The sequence below is a fragment of the Sinohyriopsis cumingii genome, chromosome 7, assembly GCF_028554795.1.
Source record: "Sinohyriopsis cumingii isolate HCF-2022 chromosome 7, ASM2855479v2, whole genome shotgun sequence".
Classification (NCBI taxonomy): Eukaryota; Metazoa; Mollusca; class Bivalvia; order Unionida; family Unionidae; genus Sinohyriopsis; species Sinohyriopsis cumingii.
This window is the reverse complement of record NC_142967.1, coordinates 20,905,939-20,920,886: the sequence shown is the minus strand read 5'-3', so window position 1 is coordinate 20,920,886 and position 14,948 is coordinate 20,905,939. Positions and strand designations below refer to the sequence as shown.

At 34.1% G+C, this 14,948-nt stretch overlaps 1 protein-coding gene across 1 annotated transcript in view; it reads right to left on the bottom strand.

Moving 5' to 3' along the window:
* Window positions 1-13,453, bottom strand: part of LOC149794844 (polycystin family receptor for egg jelly-like) — a 54,538-nt gene extending 41,085 nt beyond the window's left edge. Inside the window, exons 1-4 of the mRNA XM_089963721.1 lie at window positions 13,408-13,453; window positions 12,805-12,854; window positions 11,600-11,733; window positions 10,804-10,870 (exon numbers count right to left, since the gene is read on the bottom strand). Coding sequence (XP_089819847.1) covers window positions 10,804-10,870; window positions 11,600-11,642 — 110 coding nt within the window. The 5' untranslated portion in view covers window positions 11,643-11,733; window positions 12,805-12,854; window positions 13,408-13,453. The remainder of the gene's footprint in view (window positions 1-10,803; window positions 10,871-11,599; window positions 11,734-12,804; window positions 12,855-13,407) is intronic.
* Window positions 13,454-14,948: the final 1,495 nt, after the last annotated feature.

Genomic DNA, 14,948 nt, shown 5'->3' with positions numbered 1-14,948 from the left:
GGTGAAACAAAATGTCCAAAACCTTATTGTGATATACTGAAATTTATTCATTTCTTTCCCCATTAACTTTTCAATGTCAGAATCATGCAGTATATTTGTCCGTACTGAGCAGCATCATACTGCATGGCATGCATGTCTACAAATAGTATCATGCATTAGGAACTACTCTGATGGTAAAGAATGTACACTTATGTAGCAGATACTTTTAGGTTTTGGTTTATTAGATTTGTTTTTGGATGAACTAAAAAAGTGGTTTCATCTATCTGAATGTGGACGAGTTTATCAAGTCAAGTATGAAACATTCAAACAAGCAAATGAATGAACATGATATTCGCAATGTCCATAGCAAATGCAAGAGATGTAGTATTGAAAATACCATTCTAATAATTTAGACAATGACTACCATATATACTCGCATATAAGCCTGTTTGCAAATAAGCCGACCCCCCCCCCCCCCGCAACTGAATTGGTAAAACTGTTATAAAGTGCATGACCCGCGTATAAGCTGACCCATAATTTTTAGACTACCGGTACATCACAAAATGCACAAAGTGAGTTCCGAATATATTTATTTAGGCAAATCACATTACTAAATAAAATGAAAGTAAGAAAGCTAATTTATATGTTGAAATAAAAACAATTCTAAAGTGTTAAGTCTTAATGGAAATTTAATTAATCCTCATTCTAAAATCATCAATTATAAAAGTTCAAACACTTTTTAGAGTCCTTCAAAATCTAGCTCTGCATCAGACTCGCCAAACAGTTCACGAAACTCTGCTTCTGTTACGGGATGTGCTTTCATCATATACGTCGTCATTGTCATCATGGTCATCCGATAGTGTGTCGTTCACCTTCTCACTCTCCTCATCATTGTCGGATTGAAATATAGCATCATCTTCTATTCCATCCATGGCATTGCATTCCTGAATGATTTTGCAATCATTTCCGATGGAATTGAGTCCCACGCTTCTTTTACCCACGTGGCAACCAAATTGATGTCCAGCCTCATTAAATTCCTGCTTTTTGTCATTTTCACAGCCCCTGAACAAACCCATTCTGCCCACATCTTTTAAGTATTGTAACAGTTTATAACTCTGAGCAGAAACCAAATCCACTACCATATCTCATTAAACAATACATCTGAGAGACGGCATGTATTAGTAAAGTCATTGGCATTGTGCAACAAAACAAACCTATTATCCCTGAGGCATTTACCACAGATTAAGCATATGGTAGCTATTGTACAACACTCTACCGCTAACAAACCACTTTGCTTTACAAACAACTAAACAACAGTAGTATATAAACTGTGGCTGCCGATTACTTCTAAAACACCTGTCAAAGAAATCCCACAAATTATATTGTTTTACAATTATTCACGCTGACTCGTATATTGCTGTTATTTACCCTTCCTAAGCGTACATGCAACAAACCCCTATGGAGCCTCTCGCTATTGTTCCTTTAAGACAATCGAACATGTTTTTCTACTCTTGATCAAAATGTTTGTCATATATACCTTCAGTATCTAAGTCTTTTATTTATTACGTAGATTCTTTTCATATTTACACTGAAATAAGCTAGCGTGCATTTGTACGATACTATAGAGTTTAATGATTACTAATTAGCTAAGGGTTAAATACTTGACTGGAGATTACTAATATGGCGGTTCTTTTGGAAAATACACGTACCACCGTGGCTCAAATAACACATATGGCTGCATTTTCTGGTGGATGGACATCTGTCAAATAGATGTCAAGTATGTTAAAACATGTTTTTCATTCATTATCCTACCACTTAAGTTAGAAAAAAATATTTGTTTCACTTCACGACAGCACAAATCTTTTGAGCCATCATTAGGCATGTGATCTCATCTTCAGCGATCGACAGAAACAATAAATACTGGAAATTGAGGGAAAAAGGATAAAAAATTTCAGACTTGGACCTTGGCTCGCAGATAAGCCGACCCCCCTTCTTCCAGGCCTTATTTTTTTCCTAAATTTTTCAGCTTATACGCGAGTATATACGGTAGTGCTCTCTAGGGTCATTAAAATAACACAGAAAAGGATCATAACTGAGGCCAAAGACTATCGAATATCTATCAGAGGCAACCATTTTATGAGTCATAGTACTATAGTCACGAAAACAATGCAACTGAAAAGAGCCTCAGATCCAATAAGCCAAGACAACCAAGAATTCTTATTTTCACTGGCTGAATGGACTGTCGCACACCTGCTGCTTTGCAATTTTCCAAGTTAACCTTTTCAATACAATGTTTCAGATTTAGGCTACCAGTAGAAGCCATACAGGTCAAAACATAGCTGAGGGTCCCTGCAAGTGGCAAAGCATACACGTCTTCTTTAACTGGTAATAAGAATGACAAAACATATACTTACAATTTTGCATCTTGAATTTTCTCAAAATGTACTTTCTTAGTTCTGAAAATCCGAATTACATGAGCTAAAACTTAATTACAGACATGGAATTGCACTGTAACTTTTACTACATTTCCAACTGCAATCCTGGGTTTCTCCTTACTTCACTCAAAATGAAATGAAGGTGATATTCCATAATATATTTATGATAATTTCAACTGAAAGAGTTCATATTTTTCCTATGTGATGATTCCATGTTACAGTCAATGAAAGAACAGAAAAAAAATGTGCAGCTGATTCAAGGCAGGTCCATCTCTGCTCAAATCACATGTACTTTGAAGAGTTGGCACTGCTAATAAATCTAGTCCATCAAAAGCAGAAATGAATAGAATGAACAGAAAAAACAAATTCCATCTATTCTAGACCAACTGTAAAAGTTGTTGCAATGTGCATTCATTTGAATCACAATATGACAATACAGTTCTTGAATCAAACTGGACAAATTGTGCAGTATACAAAGATTTGTTAGATGAAAGCAGGACTGTGCAAAATTCATGGTACACAAAACCATACTGCATATATATTACCAATAAAGCAAACCACAATATACCAGTATATTGTTGCACCCCTATTATTGTCCCGAATTCTTCCTTCTTGAATTACATTAAACTAAAGCCTATTTACTTTGAAAATATGAAAATGAATCTCAAATCTCCAAAATGTAATCAAAGTACACAGCTTACCCTTGTTTTTTAACAGCCTACACAGTTATACAACGTAAAGTAGAACACAACACAGAATCAAATACAGTTTGAGGAGTAGAGAATTTTAAATTATATCACACTATTACTTTTGCTATCTCTATACCCTGTATTCCCTACTCCAATCAATAACTGGAGGACTAGAACAAACAAAAAACAGCACTGCAGTTCTATGGCTTCGTCATTTACGTCATTCTTAAAAAAGAGCTCCAACCATATAGTGGAGTTCATAGAGAACCAGTGAGAAAAAAATTCACAACTCCAAAGGAGCATAGACTCAATATGCTTTAAACTCTACTGATTGCAGAAAACTCTCCACCTGTAAATGTTGGGGATCAATTGTTTTCTATCACAAGTGATGCAGTATACAAACCTGCTTGAGAATGGGGCTTGGTGGATAGATTGCTTGATATAAGCCAAACATGAAGGTGAAGAATTTGTGGATTGTTGTGCACCCTCGGACCCCCATTGCAGCAACAGCAGATCCATCTCACAGCAGGAACTCCCCAATGGCTGAGACCATCGAACCATGACCATGGGCACTACAGAGGATCTATCAATGACTCGGTGGAATTATTTTAAAGGGTGGAAGGGCGTAGGCATACAGACAAATCACAATCCCAGTTCAGACTGAATGTATCTAGTACCCTTGCTTTCTGGAGAGACATAGTGGTAGTTCTCACAACATAATAGACAACATTCTATAAAGACTGCACAGCCAGATATTTCTTATATCTAAGGAACTTTCAGACTTCCAAGCTACGAGAAGGGGCACGAGTACCTTTTAGGCTCAAATTTTGCTATAAGCTGTGTTGTCATTGACAACCATAATACAGTTGTCTTATGAGGTTGATGCATCAATGTAGAGTTAGAAGAACAACCTACTATTCTATAGGTTGCTGATAAAAGGAAAAGGTTCATCCAGCGAACACAAGCCCAAGGACTTTGCTGCCTCAGGCTCAAGGTAAGAACCCCAGCATGAATCTAGGAAAGAGATCTGGTGTATGTATGAAACAGTGACCAGAAAAATTTACTGATTTAGCCACCAGATGGAGAAAAAAAATTTAATGCTGAAAGAATTCTTGAAATTCATTCCCCCAAAATGGCAAATGTGTTTTCAGAAAGTTTCTAAGGACTTTCAAAGTTTTTAAGAGGTAATTTGTCTTGTGGAAATTCAACTTTTTTCCGTGTTACTTTGTGAACTATCAATGTTGTATGTCATTTGATGCAACAAATTTTATCACATTTTTGGGATAATATATAAATAATATCAGTAATCCTTTACTCAATTTACTTTTTACTTAATTTTAACATCTTTCACCCCAGAGAAATTTTAAGGAGTTTTTTTAAAAACATATTCAACGTCTTTTCAGGGACAAAAACAACAGCTATTATGGCAACTCTTCAATTCATGAATTTTTCAAGGTTGTATGAACTATACCCATGTAATGAAAATTTTGCAAATGTGTTAGATAAGACTTAGAAATGACTTTTCTTTACAAGGGATTAACCACACGTCATTGTCATCAAAGACAGTGACAGGTCCCTTAGCAGGACATTTCTGAGAATTTTGTGCATCGACTGTCCATCAAAATACTAAATGAGAATCCCTAACCAGAGCGCTCATGGACTTGCACTTCCAGATCAAATACATGCAAAATTCTCAAAGGATGCACCCTTTTTTTCCTGTTACATGTTTAGGCTCTCATAAACAGTAACTTGAAAAAAGTGAAGACAACAAACTTTGTAAAGTTTAACAAATAATTTATTTCCCTAGAAAACAAGGCAAAAATGTGGAAAAGAACTTACGGTTTTAAGAATCAAATCCAACATTAATCCAAGAAAAATCCAAGAATTAAAATTTATAAGTCCTAGTAATAAAATGTTCAAATGAATTTCAGTTTGTCCCGGCAAAAATTCCAAAATGGAAGGTAATGAAATTTGCTATAGCCAGTGTAGCACTGATGTGTCTACAGTTCTTTAATGTACAACAGGAAATAATATTCTGGTGTTTGAATTTGGAATAAAATTTCAATAAATATCTTTGTCCAAGAATTCTGTATGAGCACTTAACTCATTCGGCCCCAGCACTGTTTTCGGTATCTCTGCTGATATGCCTCAGAAGCACAAAGCTGTGTCTAGCTGCTTGTGCCCCATAGTTTTTACCTGTTTGAAAACATCGTGCACATGCATTCACTCTTACCTTAATTTCTCTTCTTATATCCAAACAAAATCCACGAAATTTTCACCATTTATTTCAAATGAATTTGTCGACACATTGATGTAATTTTTTCCCTATTTGTCGAAGTCTTTTACAACTTATTTATCCAGTATTTACAAACTTATGTGCAACGTTTATCCGCAAGAACTCCGTCATCATCGCTGTCAGCATCATCATTTTCAGACGATTCAATCTCAGAAACTTCTATGTCCAAATCTAAATCTCACAAAATATTCAACTGCTGAACATATCTTTCCTCAGCTTGCTCAATATTTTCGAGATCAAACCCGAGAAACTCCACATTTTTGCTCTCATCAAAAATCACTCTTCCGTCCACCATCATTTACGATTTTTCATGAACAGAACACGTGTAGTTAAACCGCTCTCAAACTTTAGCCTTTTGCTTCAGAACAATTCAAATTTCCACAAATGAAAGTAAAATCATTTCTGATTGGTTTAATAGTTGTTTAGTTCTTGGAATAAACCATTTCTAACCAATCAGAGACGTTGTATCTAACACACATTCATCACGCCTGGAGACAGGATCGGCCATTGAATGCAGTAAACAATTCACGACTACAGGTGGGATCAGCCAATGAATGCAGAAACCGGATCACGCCTACAGACGGGATCGGGGCCGAATGGGTTAAATAATCTTCAGAGAAAAGAATTAATCTCTTAGAGTCCAAATAATTTAAAGAAAAAACATTAAAATGTAATTCCAACTGGTCACAACAACAACAACAAAAAAACACCTTGATATCCAAGTGTTTAATAGCCTAAGCCAGATTATTTCTCAAAACATCGGTATTAAACCTAGCTACTGCGCAAAACAGATGCCCGTATAGGGTCACATGGTCACTTTCCAGAACAACTCTGTATCAAGGTCAGAAACTAGGTCAGCATAAAGATACAAAGTTCTATTATTAAGGTCAAACTAATTTCTGGTAAATGTCAAATTCCTGTAAACAAAATTACACTTAATTTACTATAACATCTAAAGGAAGAATTTTAAAAAAAAACAAACAAACAAAACAAATGAATCAAATCAAATATAAATTAATTAAAATATACATAACAATCCCCATATCCTTTTATGTTTGTTAAAACTGTCCATTTGAAGGCTACTCTTACGCGACTGCAAAGAAAACAACTGTCTACTAAGTATGTAAGCACCTGTAATTGTTCAGCAAAAAAATGATGCCCTCTTCTGTAGTAATGGTATTTAAATTAAATCGGTGACAATAGGAATATAAATCAGAATAGTCTCATTTTGACAATATTTTCAAATTATTGATATACCATGATAATATTAATAACAACTGCAATATACGCAAGCGTGATTTAGACTATAAGGAAGAAAAGCATCAAGAGTGACTTTATAAAGGACTACAAAAATGTGTCAACTTGTAAAATTGAGTCTGCAAAATCTGTTTGCATTTTTTGGGAACTGACTGAGATGAAAATGACAATAATGTCAACAGAAGATCAAAAGAGGTGAAAGTTCAATCTGAGTACCTAATGTTTGTTTGAATTCATCCTGACATCAGTTCACATCTGCATAATCAAGCTATATAGGCACTGCACATGATTAATGCATCTTTTCTATAGAACCCCAGTTATTTCCCACCTCTACTTCTTCTGGCCAACTCTTCAGATATTTAATGTTTTTAAAAATTAATGTATTTATTCTACCTAGTTTTTCGTTCACATTGTACTGCTTGTTATATTTTTCATTTCTTTTGTCATTTAATGATGGTAATGTATGTTTATAGATACAGAACAGTGTAAAGCCAGGTAAGTTTTTTTGGTATGAATGGAGAACCTCTTTTACTTGCCAAGAAAACTATATTAAATTATCATTCTTGGAATTGAAATTGATTTTATTGTTGTTTTTTTTTGTTTCTAGTGTTTGTTCTAGGAGTACAAAATTTTAATTTTACATGCATATTTATAATGTTTAAACTTTTTTAATGAAATAAAATGGCTAAGAATTCAATCCTGATATAAAAAAATGATTATATACTTTTTCCTTTTTCTTTTTATCTTCTAAAAGTCAGGAACTTGAGTTTATGCCGGGACTTGTCAGCCAACCCAAGTAAACATGGAAAACTTATCCATCATGTCATAAGGGGAAAAGAAGACAGTAGAATCCACAAAATTTGTAGGGATTTAATATGGGGGGGGGGATTATCAACCTTTATTCCTTTCCCCAGACTGGTGATAAAAGCCAGCACCCTACCATAAGGCACAAGCTACCCAAGTATTAAGATAATCGTACAATATGTCACAAAAGGCAGGATTCACACATGGGTTTTGGTGACTGTTTTACCATGAAGTGCTCTTGATCCCGGGGACCCACACAAGTATTGATAACTTCCTTACACCAGAGATCATCAAGGACCACTGATGTGAGTTGGCTGTTTCTTAAAAGTTACAAGCCTGGAAAATTTTAATATATTTTCTGTCCTCATGTTATACTCAGCATGTTTTAATGGGTCCATGTTAGTATCAAGCTTGCATTTGGAGACTGTGGTTTTTATTAAGAGCTTTATGTAGTGGATAACAGAATTTTTTGGGGTTAAATTCAAGTTTAGATTAGCTCTCTATTCCACTTTTCCCATAAATAGATGAAGTATAATCATCAATGAATCCAAAGAAATGGTGGGTGTGGGGCCCGTGAAAACAATTTATTTAGAGTATTTACCCCAACAATGAATTATATTGCAGCTTCATTCAAGACCTATATATATACTGTAACTGTGAGGACTTGGTCATTCATGCTAAAGCATGTATTATGTTGTGTCCAGTCGGGATGAATTTTTTTCTTCTTCAAATTATTGAATTCAGGTGACTATTTTCTCTGGAAATACAAAAGTGCCCTGATACAATTCTTGGGTAAAGAAATTTACTGGAATTTATACAGAATTCAAATCTTGAATTATATTACTGTGATTCAACAAAAGATTACTGACACATCAACAATGAGCTTTAACAGACATATAATCACCTTCAGTTTTTGGATTTCTTCCAGACTTGTACTGAGTTTTATTCAGGACTTCAAATTACTAGGACTTGTGACTGATCTAATTCTTGGACTATTTTGGGAATTAACTCGCATAAGCATAAGTTCTTTTTTCTTTGTTAAATTTTACAATGCTTGTTGTCTTTCACTCTTTTCTGTTACTTATTTTAAGAGCATAGACTCCTAACAATACGTATGTTTATAGAGTAGAAAAGCTACATGTAACTTATAGCAGTTAATATCTTCATTTAAAAGTAGCATTTTTAAAATGTTTGTCTCAAAAATAGAGTTATTTCAAGGGAACATGTCTGCTGGTCGTGTTAGAAGCGTGGCCTTTTTTGAGGGGTACTTTTGAACACAAACTCGTCAGTGCCAAGGGATTCTGACCATAAAGAGTGGGTGGCCATGTAACTGTCGTATCCAAAATGGCAGAATGCTGGTATTCTACATGTAACTGTCATATCCAAAATGGCAGAATGCTGGTATTCTGCATGTAACTGTCGTATCCAAAATGGCAGAATAATGAATATTTTTGCTAAATTTGCCATATCATAAAAATTTCATATATGGAGACACGAATATGTGATTTGCCTTCTAAACTGGACAATAAATCACAAGCTAATCCACATTAAAGATAATATAGTTTGCAGTGTTGCTCAGTTCGATAATTTACTGAGACTGAAAAAGTAAAAGATCAATCATTAAATATATGATATTTGTCTATTTACAGGAAACTCATTTTGGTGCAGTCTACCTTTCCTTTAGCTAATAAGTTAAACAACTTTAGAACTAAACTTCATGAAAAAATTTTAACACTGACTTTAATCAAAGAAGTGGACAATCACAATAGGAGCCCAGAATTATTTGTCTAGTGGACAATCAGTAATATTGCAGAGTGTGTAGTAGATAATCAGTATGAAGGAGTCCAGGATGTATTTGTGTAGTAGACAATCAGTATAAAGTAGTCCAGGATGTATTTGTGTAGTAGACAATCAGTACAAATAATTGTATTGCATAACTGAGACTGAATTTTTTTCATTTGCTTAGTAATTTTTCCTAACAATGGGTGCCTCAAAGGTAATCTTTTCTTTGCAATTTCAGCAAAGTATTTTATCTGCATACATTATTCAAAAAAAGGAATAGGCAGTTGTTTGGTCAATTTTAGGCACTGTTCCTCCTTCCCTATTGGAAAGACAATTTAAAGTAGGATTCCATTTTTCTTTTTACTTTTGTGGTAAGTGAAGTGATGCTGCCTTCCACACATGCATCAGAAATTTAAAAAAAGGGTAAACGGACAAAATATGCAGGTGTTCTGGTCTGATTACAGGGATTACTACAGAAAATGTGAGTGTTCTGAAGGATTTAATTCTGAGTGAAAAGAAAAGGAATTTTAGTTACCATCCACATACAAATGTCTATGTAAATGTATTAATAATTATATTAGAGTAGCCGAAAACTCATCTAAAGATAGATCATGGGATAATGATGCGTCCAGTTGATCTCTGCCACTAGAAATGTAAAAGAAACAGATATCTCACAACATACAGTACCTATGGTGGATGTCAACATTAGCGGATTATGATATAACAATGCATTCTTAAGATGGTTTGTCAAGATAGACAAAGAATTTGTTATGTAACAATTTATAAATTTCAGTGCATTTTTGTATCAAGTTTGCGGCTTCTTTTCATGGCGTCTCTGAATTTCTCCACTCCAAACCAATGGTTGTATATACAAATTTAAACATCCACCAATGATGCCAATAATAAATTTTAAAAAATTGCCAAATAGTGTATTTTGCTGCTAATAAGGGAAGAAAAAAATGCAATCTGAAATATTAGCGAAGCCGTGCGTGATCCTTGAATAAACTTTTCACACATTATTTTCGTACTTTTAAGAAACATAAACTTTTCTTGTACGAGAAAGATACGAATAAAAAAGAAGTCATGCCACGATCATTTTGTATTATTCATACACGATCTCTTCCCCAAAATGAAAATAGTCATTTTACAGATTTTTTCATACTTTTAAGAAAGTTTTTTTCATGTACAAGAAAAATACATGCATATCGAATTTCAGGAGCCACACCACAACCGTGTTATGTCTGAATTCATGTTATAATGGAGCGTTCTATATAGCGGTGTCACACTATACATTTGGCGTTTTTTTAATTTTTTTACTGATAACCAAGTTAATGAAAGAGTTGGGCATACATCAATAAGATCAGCTCTGGACCCACAGGTCAATGACTTAAGCCCAATCAGCAGAAATGTGTTGTGTGGTGACATTCGGAAACAAAGTTCCAAAATCTACAAAAAGAACCCTAAGTTCTCACAGATTTTCACAATGGCAGGTATAAAACTATATCACCAATTCACAAAAAATTAAATAGATATAACCAAATCCCAAAACTTTGCATCTTACCTAATACTTAGACTAGGCTCCAAGCTGTCCGCAATGGTTTCCATTGTGGCTGGTAAAAACTTCATCTCTAATTCACACAAGAAAAAGAAACAATACTAAATATTTAAAAAATAATGAAACTATTTTTATGCTGAATTTAAATTATGACTCAAATCTAGATGTGAATCAAAATGTTTTGAGCAAAAAGAAAAAAATTACTCTCACTGGTCTGAAAAGCCTAAAGTTCTGCAAATCTTTATTTTATTCTTGGTTCTAGTATATATATATATACAAAAACAAACTTTAATCCCAAGGCAGAGTTTCAATATAATTAGTGGATCTCATTACACTAAATTACTTCTTTTAAGAGAGTCTACTTGAATAATCAATGTTCAGATAACAGGTACGATATAAACATTAAAGATCAAATATAGCCTCAATCAGACAAATAGTTCAGAATATAGAGGATATTTACACAACAGGAGTTTAAATAACTGAGAGTCCACTGTACTTATTAAATGTATCTAATTTTCTACAATTATTTTTTACAGTTACATTTTTTTTAAATTTAATTAAAAGCTGCTTTATCTTCTACTTTTCAATAGTTACATTTTTATATCTGGATAATTATTATCACCTGACAATGAAGTGCAACAAGGTGCCCTTTCACAAGAATTTTTAGTGCTTTGAGCACTGAAGTGAAAATGGCACCCTCCACTTTTGGGATTCTTTACTGGAACACTCAGCAGCCCTCTCTCTCTGTCTCTCACACAGTCTCTCTCTGTCTCTCACATACAGTCTCTCTCTGCATAATTACCAATCCAAAAAAAAAGTAAGTAACAATATCTGAAGACAGCCATTCTTGCTTGACTGATGTTCCAGTTGGGGAATGTATTAAAGATCACTCTATGCAGGTGGAACTGAATACATTTATATCCATCTTGCTAAATGCTGAAATGAAAAGCAGAAAAATGGTAATGACTGTAAATTTACAATATGTCTGAAAATTTTGTGTACCCCACATCAATTTAATCTCTTTCACTGACTGTGTGTAACCCACATTAATTTGATCCTTTTCAATGACCGTGTGAATCCAAGATCAATTTTACCAAGGTTGGAAATTCAAACAGTATGTTTGTCGATAAAATGGATAAATTCAGGATTGCACCAATCAAGAATCATGACTCTTCTAGACCTAACAAGATCTGTGCAACACAGTGTAGTCCAATGGAAAAAGATGTTGAAATTGGAGGTAATTATAAGAACAGACTCCAGATAAGAGACATCGTTGAAATCTAGAGAGAAGAAGTTACACAAAGTCTTAAGTCCAGCAGATTCTGTTCCATTCTTGTTAATGGAAGTACTGACATGAGAGAAAGAAATACTACCTGAAATGATACCTGGACAATTGAAAAATATAAACCTTCAATGTTATACAATTATAATGTCAAACTCGGTTTTTGAAAAATTAAAATCTTTTAAGAAATATATTTGCTATACATTATTAAATTTATTCTTTCTATGGATTAAAGTACAAATATCAAATCTTAACAAGTGATTTAAATTTTGGGACAAGTGAATGAAACAGAAAAAACACTCAGTCCTACAGGGTCAAAGCTAGAATGCACATTTGTGGGATTGTTGCTGATTTCTATTTAAAAAAATGCACAAAATCCAACTGATTACATCAAAGTCAGGCACATTATTTTCAAGCCAAACTTAAATTTCTTTGATAAATTCCTCCTTTATAAAGAAAATTCCCAACTTTTTAAAAACAGATGGAGACAGGAATCTTCCTTTTAAATTGTCAGAATAGCCCAAGAGCTATGGTTGCACACCAATTCATGCTGGTCTCACGAAGAAAAGGGCATGGATGCAAACCATAACATTAGATCATTCTGGATCAGCCTTAATGGTGTGTCATTTAGCAAATAACAGCATTCCAACTGCTTTAGTACTAAATATATACACCTTATACATTACAATATATACAATGTTTATGGAGTTACTATATATACCTACCTTAATTTTCAAACAAGTGCAATATTTGGTTTTCTTTGGTGGTGGACTGCCTAAAATCAGAGAAGACACTGACATCAAGCTGGTTCTCAATTTTTTCATAAAGTTACAGTATTGAAAAGTTAGACGTATAAGCTGACACCTGAATTTGCACGTTCTACAATGTAAGGCGTCCACCCTGATATTTATGATGTCGGTGTGCACCCCCACATTATAAATATTAGAGTGTACAACGTACACTGTATGACAAGTTTGTCACCTCTTATTAATCATTAATGATAAAGCGATTTGTTAATTCTGAGGTACGCTGGAAATTTGCGTTTTATGTGTCCTCCAGAATTCGTTCTTAGTATAATCCATAACATACTTCCCATTTCCCCCAAAAGCACATACACAGGCCTAGTCTTCTTTTTTTTAGTACATTTGTACTTTAATAACGTTAGTGTCGGAAGGGGGGTGGGGGGTAAATGCCTACAAAGCTAACCTGTTAAAAAAAAAAAAACAGATACATGAACAATAATAATGTAATAGAAATAAAGCATTTTAGCAGTTCCAAAAGACTTTTTGTTTTAAAATAAAAAAAAATGCATCCGTATTGATACATACGTTGAAAGCTTACAACTTGCTTAGCATCTGTATTTTGGCGGGCTTTCATATTTAGAATGGTTCATTATATACTTTTCCTTCTTCAAAATCAAGGTTTTGAGAACCAATCACTTGAAATATCTAATATACAGATCAGGTTTAACAATGCGGATGAATTGCAATGTAGAGCACACACACACAGTAATTTGTATACTATTAAACTCAGTGCAAGATATTTATTTGTTCAAAGAAAATGCAGAAATGATGGAATCAAGTACATGAAAAAAAGAAAGTGTTTTCTACGGCAAACATCATTTTGTACTTCTTGATGAGTTAATTTGATCAACTTAAAATGGTGGAGAAAAACAATAAGTGCTGAACAACTGTAAATAAAATTGGGCTAAGGAATTATTCCATCCGTAAGATTAGTACATTCCATCCAATTGTAGACCACGTGAAATTTTTCCATCCAGATTAATCGGATAGTGTTCAAAATAACATATGTAACCATTTTCAGTAATTTTATCCTAGATCTCCGAGACAAGTCCAAGTTCATTGTTATGGAGAATAACTTTTTGAACTGGAAAGATTTAGCCCATCCAATCACTATCTTATCTGGATCGTTTCCTAATTATTTTTTCTTCGAGAAAATTGCTCATTTAAATTTCGATTTTATATTTTCACAGTAATGTCTTTGCATGACATGAATGTATGTGGCATTGTTGTCTGATGGAGCAGCAGGGAGGGCGAATCCTACAACTTTTTATAGGGTTCCGAATGTCAAAATAAACCCTCCAAAAAAAAAAGGATTTCAACCGGAAATAAACCGTCGACTACGTTTGAAGAGGAACCTTTGGAGGGAAAACCTCCCAGGAGGTCCTCTCGAGTTAGTCTAAATACGGTTTCTGGTTGAAAAATTCATTAATGGCGCTTCGATTACGAAATGAACCAAATTCGTTGTCGTCGTCCTCCCTGCTGCTCAATTAAAAAATTCTGTAACAAATAATGGCTAATATCGGAGAAGCACATTCCGTTAGACTAGCTCGAGAGCGATCAGAAGCAATCAAAAAATTTCTTCCTGTGAGAGATTCTGTAAGACAAAAATTACAAGCGCGGCAAGAAGCACAAGTTGAATACGCCACAGACATGGAACAATTGCTTAAACCCGTTACAACAGCTACTGAAAAATCTGCTGCGGTCACTGAAGGAGCTTTATTGGGAGATATTAAGGATGAGGACGAGCGAAGAAAAGGTATTCTTCCAATATTAAAGCAGACCGCTGAGCAAGTTGAAAAAATAGCAGCTCAACCTCAGCCCGGTGAAGAAATACTTGAAGATATTGAACAAATTCGTACTGAAGTTGCCGGTGTGAAAAAAGAACTTGCTAAACCAATAAAGGAAAATGTGAAACTGATTGCAAAATTTAGGGAGAATTTTATCGAAGATATTAAACCTATTAAAAGAGAAAATTTACCCAGAAAATATTAATTAATATGTTTAATAAATCTAGTATCTTAAAACCCGGTTTTGAAAACGTAACTGATGATAATCTTATTAAATGG